The 16,718-nt window shown below is 43.6% G+C and overlaps 1 protein-coding gene across 1 annotated transcript in view; it reads right to left on the minus strand.

The window, feature by feature from the left end:
• WBP1L (WW domain binding protein 1-like) overlaps positions 1 to 13,482 on the minus strand; it is a 56,388-nt gene extending 42,906 nt beyond the window's left edge. Inside the window, exon 1 of the mRNA XM_010859429.1 lies at positions 13,296 to 13,482. Within this exon, the coding sequence (XP_010857731.1) occupies positions 13,296 to 13,385 (90 nt within the window). The 5' untranslated portion in view covers positions 13,386 to 13,482. The remainder of the gene's footprint in view (positions 1 to 13,295) is intronic.
• Between the last annotated feature and the right edge of the window lie 3,236 nt (positions 13,483 to 16,718).

Raw genomic sequence — 16,718 nt, forward strand, 5'->3', positions numbered from 1 at the left:
AGGATGGTTATGATTAAAAAAAAAAAAAGGCAACAGTGTTAAAGAGTATGTGGAGAAGCTAAAATCCTCACAAATTGGTAGTAGGGATATATAATGGTGCAGCCGCTATGAAAAACAGTTCCTCAAAAGTTAAACAGTGATCATATGACTTAGCAATTCCACTTCTAGGTATATAACCAAGAGAAAGAAAACATATGTCCACTCAAAACTTGTATATTCATGTTCAAAGCAGCATTATTCATAATAAACCAAAGTGGAAAGAGCCCAAATGTCCATCAGTGAAGAACTAAATGTGTTACATACATACAATGGAATATTCATTGGCCATAAAAAAGGAATAACATATGGCAGCAACATGGATGGACCTAAAGACCGTCATACTGAGTGAAGTCAGAGACAAACGTCATATACCACTTATATGTGCAATCTAAAAAATTGGTACAAATGAACTTATTTGCAAAACAGAAATAGTCACAGATGCAGAAAACAAACTTATGGTTACCAGTAGGAAATACACTGGAAGATTAGGATTGGCAAATACACACTACTATATATAAAATAGATAACTAATAAGGACCTACTGTATAGTACAGGGAAATTGTCTCAATATTCTGTAATACCTACATGGGGAAAAAAATCTAAAAAAGGAGTGGATATAGGTATATGTACTCTTTGGAAGGAATGATGCTAAAGCTGAAACTCCAATACTTTGGCCACCTCATGCGAAGAGTTGACTCACTGGAAAAGACTCTGATGCTGGGAGGGACTGGGGGCAGGAGCAGAAGGGGACAACAGAGGATGAGATGGCTGGATGGCATCACTGACTCGATGCACATGAGTTTGGGTGAACTCCGGGAGTCGGTGATGGACAGGGAGGCCTGGTATGCTGCGATTCATGGGGTTGCAAAGAGTCAGACACGACTGAGCGACTGAACTGAACTGAACTGATAACTGATTTACTTTGCTGTACAGCAGAAATGAACACCAGCTTCCCTGATGGCTCAGCAGTAAAGAATCCATCTGCAATGCAGGAGACATGGGTTCAATCCCTGGATCGGGAAGCGCCCCTGGAGGAGGAAATGGCAACCCACTCCAGTATTCTTGTCTAGAAAAAATGCCATAGACAGAGGAGCCTGGCAGTCAATGGGGTCACAAAGAGTCAGACACAACTGAGCAAATAAGCACACATGCACGGAGAAACACAACACTGTAAATCAACTATACTCCAATGAAAACTTTTTAAAAAGGAGTGGCTTACTGACATGTTACAACATGGATGAATCTTGAAAACACAATGCTAAGTGAAAGAAGCCAGTCATAAAACAGCACATGGTATATGATTCCATTTACATGAATTGATCAAAATGGACAAGTCCACAGAGACAGAAAGTCAATTAGTGGTTGCCAGGGATTTGGGGGATCTTGGAAGGAGGGGTGGGAATGACTGCTGATAACAGCACTTCTTTTGTAATTGATGAAAATGTTCTGAAAGTAGATAGTGGTGATGGTGGCCCAAACTTGTGAATATACTAGAACTCACTGAATTGTATATTCCAAGAGAGTGAATTGTATGGTATGTGAATTACATCTCAGTAAAGCCGTATTAGGTCTGGCATCCTGCAGTCCATAGGGTCGTAAAGAGTTGGAAGTGACTGAGTGACTCAACAACAAAAGCTGTATTACAAAAATAAAATAAAAGCAAGCCTCAGAAAGCATTCTCAACTCAGAAGAGGAAGTACCAAATGGAGGTTGGGGACTGGTGTCAAGAAGCCTCAGGGAGCCCCTCAGCTCAGTAAGTACATTGTGAGCTGAGAGCAGCCAGATCTTCAAGTGGCAGCGCTGGGGACAGAATGAACGATGATCCAAAACCCCCCCTCTCTTCCTTGCTCAAGAGAGTACAATGGTGTGTATATCAGAGTAACAGCATATACCCTAACTTACCTGCTCTAAGAATAAATAATTTCACACTTTACTATTAGAAACCAATTGTTTTGCAGCCAATTAAGCTGATCATGGGGGCCTGGTGCAAAGGCTGCAAACAGCAGCCTCCTCGGTAGTGTATGCAGCCTGTTGCCTGTGCTCAAAGGTTGCTCAAAGGGATCCTGGAGACAGCCCTTTCCAGGACCTTCAAGACTGGCATGCTGTCCCCAGTCAAGGTTCCAGACAGGTAGGCTCAGTGTCTTTGGAAGGCCTCAGTGGCCAGTGGCCTTCCAAAGGGCATAGTGGTCAGGGTCCACGTTGGCCAAATTATAATGTCTATCCGCACCAAGCAGCAGAAAAAGGAGCATATGACCGAAGCCCTCCTTGGGGCCAAGTTCAAGCTCCCTGGCCATCAGAAGGTCCACGTCTCCAAGAAGTGGGGATTCACTAAGTTTAATGAGGATGAAAACATGGGAACAGAAGAGTGGCTCACCCCAGATGGCTGTGGGGTCAAATACATCCCTAATATTGGCCCCCTGGACAAATGGCAGCCCCTGCACTCGTGAGAGCCATGGTGCTGTCTCCTCCTTACTCATACTCACCAGTAAGTCCTACTTTCCTGTCCAAAATAAAATGGCGAAAAAACACCTCTCACCTGATTGCCAGGGGGGATGGTATGTAAAGTGATTCATGTTCAGTTTGGACAAGGAGTAAACCAAAATGTATTCTTAAATCCCTCCACCAAAAATAAGTCTTGCATCAGTAAGGGAATGGAGAAGCCTTAATGTTCACCAGAGCTAAAATAATTAATAATAACAACAACAAAGGTTAACATTTGCCCAGTAATTACTATGTGGCAGGTACTGCCTATAGGCTAGGTGCTAATATCCCATTTTACAGATGAGGATACTGAGTTAACTAACTAGCCCAAGGTTATATGGAAGTAATCTGGCTCTAGAGTCTGCACTCTTCAACAATGCCAGTTTCAAGCATCTCTTCTTCTGGGATACTACCATGGAAGGGTGGTAGTTTGGGCTTGAAATTAAACTCATGTGCCTCACAGCGACTGGCCAACAGCTCCAGGCACCTGCCTGACATTCTCGAGGGGACCACAAACCACTTCTTTTGGCAGATGGGCAGGCATTTCTACCCTCCTCTGGCTACAGGCCCACTGCCCTTGGGTGAATCCTGCTCCACAGCAAAGGGAGCAACCAGTTTGCAGACAGGGAGGAGACCTCTAGGCCTTTGAGGAAGTAAACCGAAATGGTCTCTAGAAGCCTGTGTTAAGAATCAGAAGACACATCTTCAAGGACAAGCAGAAGGCGCCAGTGAAGAAATGTTACTCACGTGTGTGGGGAAGTAAGCCCTACTAATGGGAATGTGAGCTGATACAACCGTGCTGGGAAGCAACTTGGCACTGTTGGCCCCGAATTCCAAATGTCCACACGTTATAACCCCATAACCCCTAATTCCACTTCTAGGAATCTAGCAAATTGCAGACAGAAATAAGTGCAACAATGGTCACTATAGCACAGTGTGAAAATGCAGAACCTTGGACACAATGTATGTTTATTAATGGAGGGGTGGTTAAATAACTTTTGATCTCAAGCAGTAACATACAGGCATTAAAAAAAAATCACGAGGCATACACGCCATATGAAAAGAAGTCTACAATATATGAAGGTTTAACAGAAGTGCATATTGTTAAAATACTACATGTAAAGTATCCATTTTTGTTTCAAAAACAAATGAAAGATTCTATTCAATACTCTAATGGCTCACATGGGAAAAGAGTCTAAAAAATAGTGGATATGTGTATATGTATAACTGACTTGCTCTGCTATACACCTGAAACACAATATTGTAAATTCAATAAAATTACATACTCCAATAAAATTTAAAAAATAAATGAAAGAAAACAAAGAATGCTACCCATACCAACAAGTTCATGTATTTTATGTGTATATAAGTTTATACATAGGAGTTATATTGCTGTATCTATAAATATGCAGCATAAGCAGAAAAACCACCAAAAATACACACCAAACCACAAACTTTCAATTTTTCCCCTAAGTATTTTTGTATTTCTCTGTTACTTATCATTGTTATGAGCCATTATTATTTTTGTGTAATTAAAAACTGATATGAAAACGTAACTTAAAGCCCAAAGAAAAGCAGCAATCGGGTCTAAAAAAGGCAATGGAGAGACAGCCAGAGTGGACCTTCTTCTGAATCAGGCCAGAGCAGGTTTTCTGCTCCTCACCCCCATCCACCACAGCAGCAGCAGCAAGAGGATTTGCATATTTGAAAACAAGGGGCTCAAGAAAATAGAAAGAAGTACACAGGATGAACTTCTTACACTATTCAACTCTATATTTAAGTCCCAAAGAGCTACAGTGCTCCAACATCCCAGTGCAGAAAGCCAAATATTAACGTTCTCTCCCAAATAAACCACAAATATGTAAATCCAATCGATAAACTAAGCTATGGTGCTTTCATTCTGTGTTTGATTGGTTAACACAACCAGAGTGAAATTGCCAGGTGAAATCTTAGATGAGGAATATAATTTTTAAATGGGGAACAAATAACAGCTATGAGAAATATGATTATTTTCTCCATGAACAGCATGCTTCTGATCTATAAGAATGTATAATAAAAGTGTTACAACATAATCCGTCTTGCTCCATATTTAAAAATCAAAACAGATATTTTTTTATAACTTCACTCTAAGATCCATGATTCCAAGCCACAAATATTCTTACAACATCTTACATTCACTCTCATCTCTTCCAAAACAAATTTAAATTCTTTAAAACACCTAAGATTGTGAATCAAAACTGAGCCGTGACACTATGAGAGTGACGATGGCACCAGGAATAGAAGATACACAGCTCATCTGCTGTCCCACAGAGTAAAGTATGGAAAGATGAAAACCAAAAGTAAATAAATCCGGCTATGGGAATGTAGCTGAGTGAGTGAGAGGATCCAAAAAAACCCCATCCAGGCAAGACTCACAAGTATGAAAGGATGACGGACTTTAATTCCCACACTGGCAAAGCCCAGAATTGTATCAACAAGCTGCAGAACTCAATAGAATGCGATTTGTTTCCCTTTTCCTTACCTCCCAGGTTGCAGTATTCTGGATTTATTGTATTTCTTTGTTTGTGGTTTCCACATTGCATGTGGGTTTTTGGCCAGACTTTGCTCCACCTAGTGGATCTGTAAAGGATGGGCCAAAAGGGCGGTGCCCACGGCTGTCTGCTGTGTGCTGCTGAGCAGACAGGTCACCCAGATCCACTGTCACCACTCCTTGTCACCCAGTGGCCACGCTGTGTGGTCAGAGTAGGCTTCAGTGGCCCCAACAAAGCCTACCATTGAGGCTACAGGGCAAAGAATGAACCCGTGTCACTGGACTACCTGGTCTTCACGGTCCCTCAAACATCAGTCCAGCTACTTAGGCAAGAAAGAACGAGGCCCTCAGGTGCGTGACTTGGCCAGGCATTCTACAGCAGTTGGAATTTTAAATCCAAAGCCATCTAAGTTCCCCACAGCACCCACAGAGTAGTCAGCCTGTGCCCGGTATCCACAGATGAGCTGCGTCCTGGGGCCTGGCAAAAGGACTCTCCTCCAGACACAGCCCTGCTGAGGTCCAGGACCGTAAGCTTCCATCGTGGCGACAGGAGGACATCTAATGGTTTCTACAGGCTGAGCGTGTGTGAGAACTAACATTTGTGAGGCCAAAAATGAGAGGACAGTGAAGACTTGGAATGAGCAAAGGAAAAAGTTCTAAGAACATGACTCAGTTCAGAGTGATTACGGGACCATGGAGGACACAGAAAAGGAAGTGACTGGCCATCCCGCTTTCACTGGGGCGAAAACAAACATGTTCTTAAAGTGAAACCACAAGGGTAGACCAAAGTGAGAGGAAAGAAAGTTCAAGATGGGGTGACTGAGGGAGGCTCACCTGCTTACTGAACCACAGACTGAAAAAAATGTGCTTTTGTCAAAACTGTTGATGTTGGCTGACAAAGCGAAGCTGACTGGTAACACACGTCAACACGACAGAGACTAATCAAGATTCAGGACATCAAAGCTTTAAACTGTCCCACCTGAAATTTGTTGTCAGAGGTTATCTCACACACATCTCTTTATAGGAAAGCAAATCCCAAGATGCTGAACAGGAGCCGGTAAGGGGAAAGCAGGTACCACACAAGGGTTCCTCCACCTTGGCACTACTGATATTTTGGGCCAGACAATTCTCTGTTGTGGGGGGACTACCCTCAACGTTTAGCAGCACCCCTGGCCTTCACACAACAGACGCCAGTAATGCTCAGCGGTTAAGAAACTCTCATGCAATGCTGGGTATGTGGGTTCCATTCCTGGTCAGGGAACTAAGATCCCATGTGCCCTGGAGCAAGCCCACACACCACAATAACTGAGCCTGAGTACTTCAGCAAGAAAGCCAGAGTGCCACAACTAGGGCTCGATGCAGCCAAAAATAAATACTTAAAAAAAAAAAAATAGATTCCAGACACTGACAAATGTCCTCAGGAAAAATTGTTCCCAATTGAGAAGACCACTCTACATAGGTTCACCATGAAAAGTTACCTACACAAGTAAAAGATCAGAATTGAACTTAAATTCAGACATAGAACAGGATCAAGGAAGTCACTTGAAACTCCCCAAATCTCAGTTTCTGAACCTAGTCTGAGAGGTAACACCAACTTACCAATCACAATGAACTCTGAGGACCCTCAAAAATAATAGTAGTGGTGAAGTGAAGTCGCTCAGTCATGTCCAACTCTTTGCAACCCCATGGACTGTAGCCTACCAGGGTCCTCTGTCCATGGGATAAGTATTATTATATTTAATAACCATTAAGTATACTCCAAAAGCTTTACATACAGTATGTCTTTTCACCTCCCAACAAATCTATAAGGTACATGCTATTACTATCCCCATTTTACAGATGAGGAAACTGAGGCACAAAAAAGTTAAATACTTTGCTCAAGGATAGTAAGTGGAAGAATCAAGTTTGGAACTCACATAGTCTGCCCCCACAACCCATGACTCCACCACTACATTAGACCATATTCCAGCTCCACACCGGAAAACTGTTAGATGTGCATTATCTAATAGGTGGTCAGTAGCCACAATATCCGGAGAAAGCAATGGCACCCCACTCCAGTACTCTTGCCTGGAAAATCCCGTGGACAGAGGAGCCTGGAAGGCTGCAGTCCATGGGGTCGATGAGGGTTGGACACGACTGAGCGACTTCACTTTCACGCATTGGAGAAGGAAATGGCAACCCACTCCAGTGTTCTTGCCTGGAAAATCCCAGGGACGGGGGAGCCTGGTGGGTTGCCGTCTATGGGGTCGCACAGAGTCGGACACGACTGAAGCGACTTAGCAGCAGCAGCAGCCACAATATCATACCATATCATTCCAGACTTCTGGAAAACAGTCTGGCAGTTTCTCAAAAGGTTACACAAAGACTTATTAGACCCAGCAATTTCACTATTAGGTATATACCCAAGAGAAATGAAAACATATCTACATAAAAACGTGTACATGCATGTACACAGCAGCATTATTCATAATAGCCCAAAAGGGGAAACAGCCCAAATGTCCATCAACTGATGAATGGATAAATAAAATGTGGTACATTCATACAAATGAATATTGGCCATAAAAAAGGGAATGAAATGCTGATACATGCAAATAAATACCAATAGATCAACATGGAAGAAACTTGAAAACATGATGCTAAGTCAAAGAAGCCAGTTACAAAGGACCACATGGTATATGACTCTATTTATACAGAATGTCCACAATGGGCAAATCCAAAGAGACAGAAGGTAGATTAGCAGTTGCAGGGGCCGGAGGAGGAAGGGGTATAATGGGGAAGGGCTGCTAATGGTTATGCAGTTTCTGTGTGGAGCGACGAAAATGTTCTAAAATTACATAGTAGAGATGCTTACACAACCCTGTGACTTACTGAAAAAATATATTTTCTGTACACTTTAAAAGTATGAATCCTTTGCCAAGTGAATTATCTCTCAATAAAGTTGATATGAAAAAATTAAATGTCATTAAAAATTCAGTTTCTCAGTTATCCTAGTCACATTTTAAGTGTTTAGTAGCCACACATGGACAGCACAGATACAGATGATTTCCAACATCATATAAGTTCTACTGGACAGCACTGCTTCAACAATGGATAAAAGGCCTCCTTACCATCTAACTGCAGCCCACCTTTCAAGTCTCAACCTACTCTCACAGTCCTCTGCACACCCACAGGCAAAGCTTCCACCACAGACTGTGTGCCTCTTCCAAAAACTCCATTCCCACTCTTTCATACTGGAATAACCACCACCCCCCCCAACTTCCTGGTCCACAGACATCCTACTTAATCTTATCAACCTAGAAAGCCCTGTCCAAATGCCTCTCCCTCTATGAAGCATTCCCTAAATCCCCACCTTCCCCCAGTCCTAGCCATGGTTCCCATAGTCCTTTGCATGCACTCCCATTATAGGGACTCATTACAATCCTTAAGACCCTTGGACAGCAAGGAGATCAAACCAGTTGACCCTAAAGGAAATCAGTCCTGAATAGTCACTGGAAGGACTGATGCTGAAGCTCCAATACTTTGGCCGCCTGATGCAAAGAGCTGATTCATTGGAGAAGACCCTGATGCTGGGAAAAACTGAAGGCAGGAAGAGAAGGGGACAACAGAGGATGAGATGGTTGGATGGCATCACTGATTCAATGGACATGAGTTGGAGCAAACTCTGGGAGATAGCGAAGGACAGGGAAGCCTAGCATGCTGCAGTCCATGGGGTAGCAGAGTCAGATATCACTGAGCAACTGAACAACCATTACAGCACTGATCCCTCCAGATTACAAATCAGTGTTTGTTATCTGTCTTTCTCACAAGATTATCATCTCCTTGAGGACAGGGAGCTGGTTACTCATTTGAAGGTTCCCAGTGCCTAATGGCACCCCACTCTAGTACTCTTGCCTGGAAAATCCCATGGGTGGAGGAGCCTGGTAGGCTGCAGTCCATGGGGTCGCTAAGAGTCAGACACGACTGAGCGACTTCATTTTCACTTTCATGCATTGGAGAAGGAAATGGCACCCCACTCCAGTACTCTTGCCAGGAGAATCCCAGGGACGGGGGAGCCTGGTAGGCTGCTGTCCATGGGGTCGCACAGAGTCAGACATGACTGAAGCGACTTAGCAGCAGCAGCAGCAGTGCCTAGGAATAATAATAGCCTGCTGCAAAGAACGAACGTTTCAGTACATGTTTGCTGGAGTCTACTGAAAGGATTTACATAAGCAACTCGTGGTGTTGATTTTAGACAACTGCTCACTTTGGTGTGTAAAATAGGCTAAGAAAGAGAAAGAAAGAGGATAAGAATTTGAAAGTCTCATAACTCACTATTCTACAAGAAGGAATGAGGGTGGTCGCACTATAATGCTGTAGTTAGGAAAGAAGAGTGGAGCAGGGCTTCTGGACTGAGAACTAGGGCAGCAGAAACAAGTAATGGTGGGGGGAAGGGATACACTATTGGGGGGTGTGGTGGGAAAAAACAAACCATGACCTAGGGCCCCTGTCCAACTCAAAGTTTGAAGCATGGCAGAGGGAAGGTAAGGACCACATCTCTACAGATTTGCGCCCAACCTATCGGTTGGATCACTTTATGGAAAAAGACATTTCTACTAAAGCTTTAAACACTACAGTCAGATTTTTCCAGTTGAATCTAACCAACAAGAAAAAGAAAGAAACTCTGTATCTCCATCATAATTCAACTGAAAGAGACAAATGTCAAGGCCTTCCTGTTTGGAGACTCCACAGCTTTTTTATTCTTTATAGATTCACAGAATCACATCTGAGTTGCAAAGATCTACAGGAGAATTAAGTCTAAGTTCCTAATCACAGAAAGAATTAAACTGATGAACTTATCTGGGCCAGGATGGCAGGAAATAATTGTTCCAGTGCAGAACTGGAACCAGAGAAAGAAAGCTGCCAAATATTATCTGATATGAAATGTAGGTTTTTAAAAGAGATTGTATTATGAAAAAGAATTTATCTGTATATACATATATGCATGTGTGTGTTTATATACACGTATGTATATACACATGTATGTGTGTGTGCACATGTTTCTATACACACACACACGTGTGTGTGTTAATCACTCAGTCTTGTCTGACTCTTTGCGATCCTATGAACTGTAGCCCACCAGGCTCCTCTGTCCATGGAATTCTCCAGGCAAGAATACTGGAGTGGGTGGCCATTTCCTTCTCCAGGGATCTTCCTGATCCAGGGACTTGGGTCTTCTGCATTGCAGGCAGATTCTTTACTGTCTGAGCAACCAGGGAGCTGAGATACACACACATATATACATAACTGAATCACTTTGCTGTACACCAGAAACTAACACAACATTGTAAATAAATTCAGTTCAGTTGCTCAGTCGTGTCCGACTCTTTGCGACCCCATGAATCGCAGCACGCCAGGCCTCCCTGTCAATCACCAACTCCTGGAGTTCACTCAAACTCATGTCCATCGATGGAGTCGGTAATGCCATCCAGCCATCTCATCCTCTGTCATCCCCTTCTCCTCCTGCCGCCAATCCCTCCCAGCATCAGAGTCTTTTCCAATGAGTCAACTATTCACGTGAGGTGGCCAAAGTATTGGAGTTTCAGCTTTAGCATCAGTCCTTCCAACACCCAGGACTGATCTCCTTTAGAATGGACTTTAATTAAAAAGATTGTATCTGATAGAGCCATGTCAAGAGAAAAAAAATGCAATGAGGTACCCATACCACTTTCAATACGGAAAGAGTACAGAGAGTCCTCCTCAATTCAGAGCTAGCCAGAAGCTACTTGTTGAAACAAGGACAGCAAGTACCTGAAGTACATCCTATACCAAGTGGTCTCTAATTTTTTTTTTCTTCACTGATTTCTGTAAACCAAAAAAAAAAAAATCAACAAAAACCAAAAACTAAACTAACTAAATTGTGGGGGATTCAGAGTTAATTATTATAGAGTAACTTCCATTTCAAAGGTCAAAATTCACAAAACAATTCTCACCATAGATACTGAGAAAGAGAGTCTATAAGATGAAGGCAGGAGTGTTCAGGGGAAAGGGTCAGGGGGATAGACTACTCATTTCAGAAACTTCCCCTTCTCTGCAGGACCTGTAACAACCTAATAGCTGCCGTCCAGTGTTAGCATCCACCCAAACGGAACAAAGTACAAAAGCCGCCCTGTCCCCCAAGTAAGAATCGGAAGTGCCAGAGAGATGATAAGCAAACAGCCTGTGATCCACAAATGGCAACGAGGGCATTACACTGAGGATCCCTCCCACATCTTCTCTCCACCTCCTAGGCTTCCATGACCTGGGAAGGAACCGCCATTTTCCATTCGGTTAAAGAAATGGATCTGGTTCCCACCAGATGCCAATCACTGCTCTCCACTAGGGAGATGCAGTCCACAGGCCCAGGGAACCCAGCTCCAAAGCCTGCACTGTTCCTAAATCAACCCCCTAGTAATGCTAATTACTGGTTATTGGGAACAGTCTTTAGAGATATTTAAGTGCAGGTGTAAAGGAAAAGCAACAGTTTATTCTATATTTTACTCAATATCTACACTTCTTAGCTTGACCAGTCCTAAGGGCAGTAACTTTTCTAATAAAGAAAACTTATTTCTCCTGCCAGTTTATGATTTTAACTAAGAAAAGAAAGAACCCCAACAAAGGCTAGAACAGAAGAGTCCCAGCCCAAGAAAAGGGAATGTGCTGGGCTAGAAAATGAGCTCTGCTCCTTTCACATGTAATTTCTAATATACATAAATACAGTCTTTGAGAAGAGCAGGTGATACTTCCACAGACAGATGAAACAGCAAATTCTGGAAGAGCCACACAATGGAATATTATTCACCCATAAAAAAGGAAAGAAATACAGATACAATGTGAATAATCCTTGAAAACTTTATGCTAAGGGAAAGAAGCCAGATACAAAAGGTCATATATTGTAAGATTCCATTTACATGGAATATCCTGAATAGATACATCTATGGACACAGAAAGTAGACTGATGTTTGCCAGGGGCTGCGAGGAGGCGAAACAGGGAGGAACTGCTTAATGATAGTGGGTTTTCTCCCCAGGTGATGAAACTATTCTGGAACTACATGGAGGCAGTGGTTGCTCAACACTGTGAATGTACAAAACACCACTTAAGTGTTCACTTTAAAATGGTCAAATGGTTTCAAATGATTTATGTTTTATAAATTTTACCTCACTTAAAAAAAAAATTAATGTTTTAAATAGAGGATACTAATGGGCATAACATTATGCTCATAAATTCCTAGGAAAAATGATAAGTATTTTTGCTGGCATTCTGCTTCTACTCTTGACCACACCAAGTTCAAGTGCTAAGCTATACTATATAGATTCTGTCATCTTCCTCTGTGTGTGTCTGTGTGTGTAGGCCTTTCTGAAGAGACAGAGAAAACAGAACGGTAAAGCCTTGCCAAATGCAAAGAAGGGAAGGAGGGTGATTCCCCCCACTGCACCCCACCCAACTTGGCACCAAGGGTAACGCTCCCATTAAGAGTTTCGAAATGCCAGCAGCGGCTGAAATCTGCACAAGCCACCTAGCAAGAAAAGCTAGGGTGCTCCATTTGTTGACCGTATTGGCATCAGCACCATCCTTTGCTCAAAACTGAGCTGGCCCAGGATAGCATCAGTCACTGGCTTCCCCAGGCCAGTCAACCTAAGAGTAAAAACTTGTTACAGCTCAGGTGTGCGCTGCTGCTGAGGGGTCCCAGGCTACTTCATCCCACCTGCCTTCCGAGAGTCCCGCCTCCAACACCACTTAAAATGGGGTAAGAGGCCCCTAGAACATACCCCGATCCAGCTGGAAATAGGTATCCTCTCAGCCCCGCCGCCCTCTCAGGCCGGCTCAATAACCCACGTACCCCTACCCGCACGGACGAACACGCGGCACGGCTGCCTCACAGACCTGCTCCACTGGAGGACACGAATGCGCACCCCACACACGCCCCGCCTGATACCACTATCCATTCACAATCATTCCCGGCCCACCTGACTGAAGTGCCGCCTCAAACGCCCCTCAACTCACTTGGCAGCATGCCTCTGCCTCCTCCCTGATACCAAAACCGTCACAGGTGTCCCTCGGCTAAACATCGACGCCCCCTCAGATCCTGTCCACTCAAGCATGGATGACCGTCTCAGGAGCCCACAACTCTTGCTAACAACGTTCCTTTAGGCCCTCTCCAGCCACACCTCAACGACCCCGAGGCCCCCAGCCTGGCCCCTCAGGCCGCCACACGACCCTCCCCCTTACCTGCGGGGGTTCAGCCCTGACTGACAGGGGGCTGGGCAGCGCCTGGAGGAGCAGGAGCGCCATGCCACCCAGGAGCCTTCTCCTCGCCATCCCCCTCCTGCTCCTGCTCCTCCGCCACGGCGCCGCCACCTCCCTCCTCCTCCCTCTCCTCCTCTTCCCTGTTCTTCCTTCTTCCCTTCTTTTCCTGTTTCACTCTCCCCTCCCGTTTCCGGCTCCGCTTCACCCCGCCCCAGGCCAAACGCCCTCCCAGACACTGGGGTGGTTCTCCAGTTCCTACGCTTCATTGGCCCTTGCCCTTCGTCCATTGGTTAAAAAAGCTGTCGATCAAATCGAAGTTCCGCCTCCTTATGAAGACGGAAAATTGGAGAAATTCAGCCAATGGAAAGTAGGAGGAAGCCGGGCCATCTTGAGTGCTGGGAGGCGGTATAAATGCGTTCGCTCCGCAGAGAGTGGCGGAAGTACCTCCGACGGGGGGCGGGACCATCCAAAACGTGGGTTGAAAAGTCTAAGTCTGGTGTTTACCATCTTGAGTGTGGCGGAACTACTAGATTTCCACGGTTTAGCAAAGAGAAGAGGTTTGGTAATTCTAAAGGGTGTTGGAAAATAAGTTACTTTTAGAAAGTAACCGGGCGCTCTCAAAGAAGAAGGCTACTATAATCTAAAAATCTCTTGATTTTTTTTTTGTCTTTAAACACAGCCCCAGTACCAGGTCGGTCCCTCTCTTGGTCTCAAATTGCTCAAGCAGCAGCTTGGGTCAATTTGAATTCCATGTCAGATAGTATCTTTACCTAAGGCACAGTGCTTTGTCAACCCAAGTACTCGAGGGAGGAAATTCTATTGACTCTACCTAAGAAATAGCTCCAGTGTTTCAACCTGTTTTCTCATTTTTTGGCTAAATACAGACAGGCTTCCTGCTGCCCAGCCAGTTGCTAATTCTTCCCTCTCGAATTTCTTTCACAGGTCAGAACACGGGTGCTCTACTACCTAAAAGCAAATATCATTGTCTCAGGACTTCCCCTCTCAAAATACTGCAACTACCTACAGAATTTATCATCCGAACTTATCAGTACGGTCCTTTCTGTGTCCTGGCCCCTGCATACTTCTTTATCTCACCTGCTGCCACTACGTTTTCTGCACGCTCTGCTCATTCCCCACAGTTAAGAGATCCTCAGCGTACTGTGCTAGACAGCACACTTAACTTCATTTACACATTATGCTGTGCTTATTAGCTCAGTCGTGTCCCCCTCTTTGGGACCCCATGGACTGTAGCCCGCTAGGCTCTTTTGTCCATGAGGATTCTCCAAGCAAGAATACTGGACTGGGTTGCCATGCCTTCCTCCAGGGCATCTTCCCAACCCAGGGATAGAAGCCAGGTCTCCTGTGTTGCGGGCTCATTCTTTACCATCTGAGCCACCAGGGAAGCCCAAATACACATACAGTTTCCCCTTTATAAATTCCCAGTTCCCACCCTCTTGTTTCTTTTGAATTCACAAAACACCACACTGTGTATCTATAGTTTCTACCTGCCTGACCCTTCTCACTAGATTTATAGCTTTTTGTATGGCCATACCACGTCTTACTCGTTTTTCTTTTTTTAAAAAGAAATCCCTACAACCATGTACAGGCCCCAACCATGAGCTCCATCAATATTGGGAAAATAAACAAATGAAGACTCACAGCAGACAAGCCGGCTTCCTTTAGCTGACAATTTCCTCTCAAAAGCCTGCCAAAGCATTTTAGAGCCTGGCCGGGTCTAGCCACAGCTGAGCCCAAGGGAGTTTGTTCTTGGCTTAAATGGTGGCAAAGTAGGAAACAAGTAAGTGAAGAAATTGGTTGTCTCTATGTTGATCCTACTTTCCCAAGTGCTGCAAAGAGTGACAAGTATTTTTGCCAATCTTAAATTTCTTAGAAATGCATCCATTCCACAATCAAACTCCCTAGAGGAGAAGAAAAGATCGAATAACAGGCAGGGGCCATATTATTCTCTTAGTGCAGAGTCTCAATCCCAGCCTCAAGGAGTTTTAAGTCCTCCACAAAAAAGTCAGTTATCACAGGTGGCCAAAAAGCACACAAAAAGATGCCTGACATCACTAATTGTTAGAGAAATGCAAATCAAAAATACAATGAGGTATTCTCTCACACCAGTCAGAATGATCATCAAAAAAAAAAAAAAATCTACAAACAAAAAATGATGGAGAGGATATGGAGTAAAGGGAACCCTCCTACACTGTTAGTGGGAATGTAAATTTGTACAGCTGTTATGGAGAACAACATGAAGTTTCCTTAAAAAACTAGAACAAAATAATGCCACTTGCAGCAACATGGATGGATCGAGAGACTGTCACATTCAGTGAAATAAGTCAGCCACAGAAGACAAATACCAAATGATATCACTTATAGTAGAATCTTAAAAAAAAAAAAAAAAAAAGGGTCCAAATGAACTCATTTACAAAACAGAAGTAGAGTCACAGATGCAGAAAACAAACTTATGATCAATACGGAATATTCAAGGGAAGGGATAAATTGGGGGATTGGGATTGACATATACACACTAGTATATATAAAACAGATAACTAATAAGGACCTACTGTATAGCAGAGGGAACTTGACTCAAAACTCTGTAATGGCCTATATGGAAAAAGAAACTTAAAAATGAGTAGATACATCCCCATGGAAAAGAAATGCAAAAAAGCAAAATGGCTGTCTGGGGAGGCCTTACAAATAGCTGTGAAAAGAAGAGAAGCGAAAAGCAAAGGAGCAAAGGAAAGATATAAGCATCTGAATGCAGAGTTCCAAAGAATAGCAAGAAGAGATAAGAAAGCCTTCCTCAGCGATCAATCCAAAGAAATAGAGGAAAACAACAGAATGGGAAAGACTAGAGCTCTCTTCAAGAAAATTAGAGATTCCAAGGGGACATTCATGCAAAGATGGGCTTGATAAAGGACAGAAATGGTATGGACCTAACAGAAGCAGAAGATATTAAGAAGAGGTGGCAAGAATACACAGAAGAACTGTACAAAAAAGATCTTCACGACCAAGATAATCACGATGGTGTGATCACTCATCTAGAACCAGACATCCTGGAATGTGAAGTCAAGTGGGCCTTAGAAAGCATCACTATGAACAAAGCTACTGGAAGTGATGGAATACCAGTTGAGCTCTTTCAAATCCTGAAAGATGATGCTGTGAAAGTGCTGCACTCAATATGCCAGCACATTTGGAAAACTCAGCAGTGGCCACAGGACTGGAAAAGGTCAGTTTTCATTCCAATCCCAAAGAAAGGCAATGCCAAAGAACACTCAAACTACCCCACAATTGCACTCATCTCACACGCTAGTAAAGTAATGCTCAAAATTCTCCAAGCCAGGCTTCAGCAATACGTGAACCGTGAACTTCCAGATGTTCAAGCTGGTTTTAGAAAAG

Source organism: Bison bison, unplaced genomic scaffold (genome assembly GCF_000754665.1).
Source record: "Bison bison bison isolate TAMUID 2011002044 unplaced genomic scaffold, Bison_UMD1.0 scf7180017864456, whole genome shotgun sequence".
Lineage (NCBI taxonomy): Eukaryota > Metazoa > Chordata > Mammalia > Artiodactyla > Bovidae > Bison > Bison bison.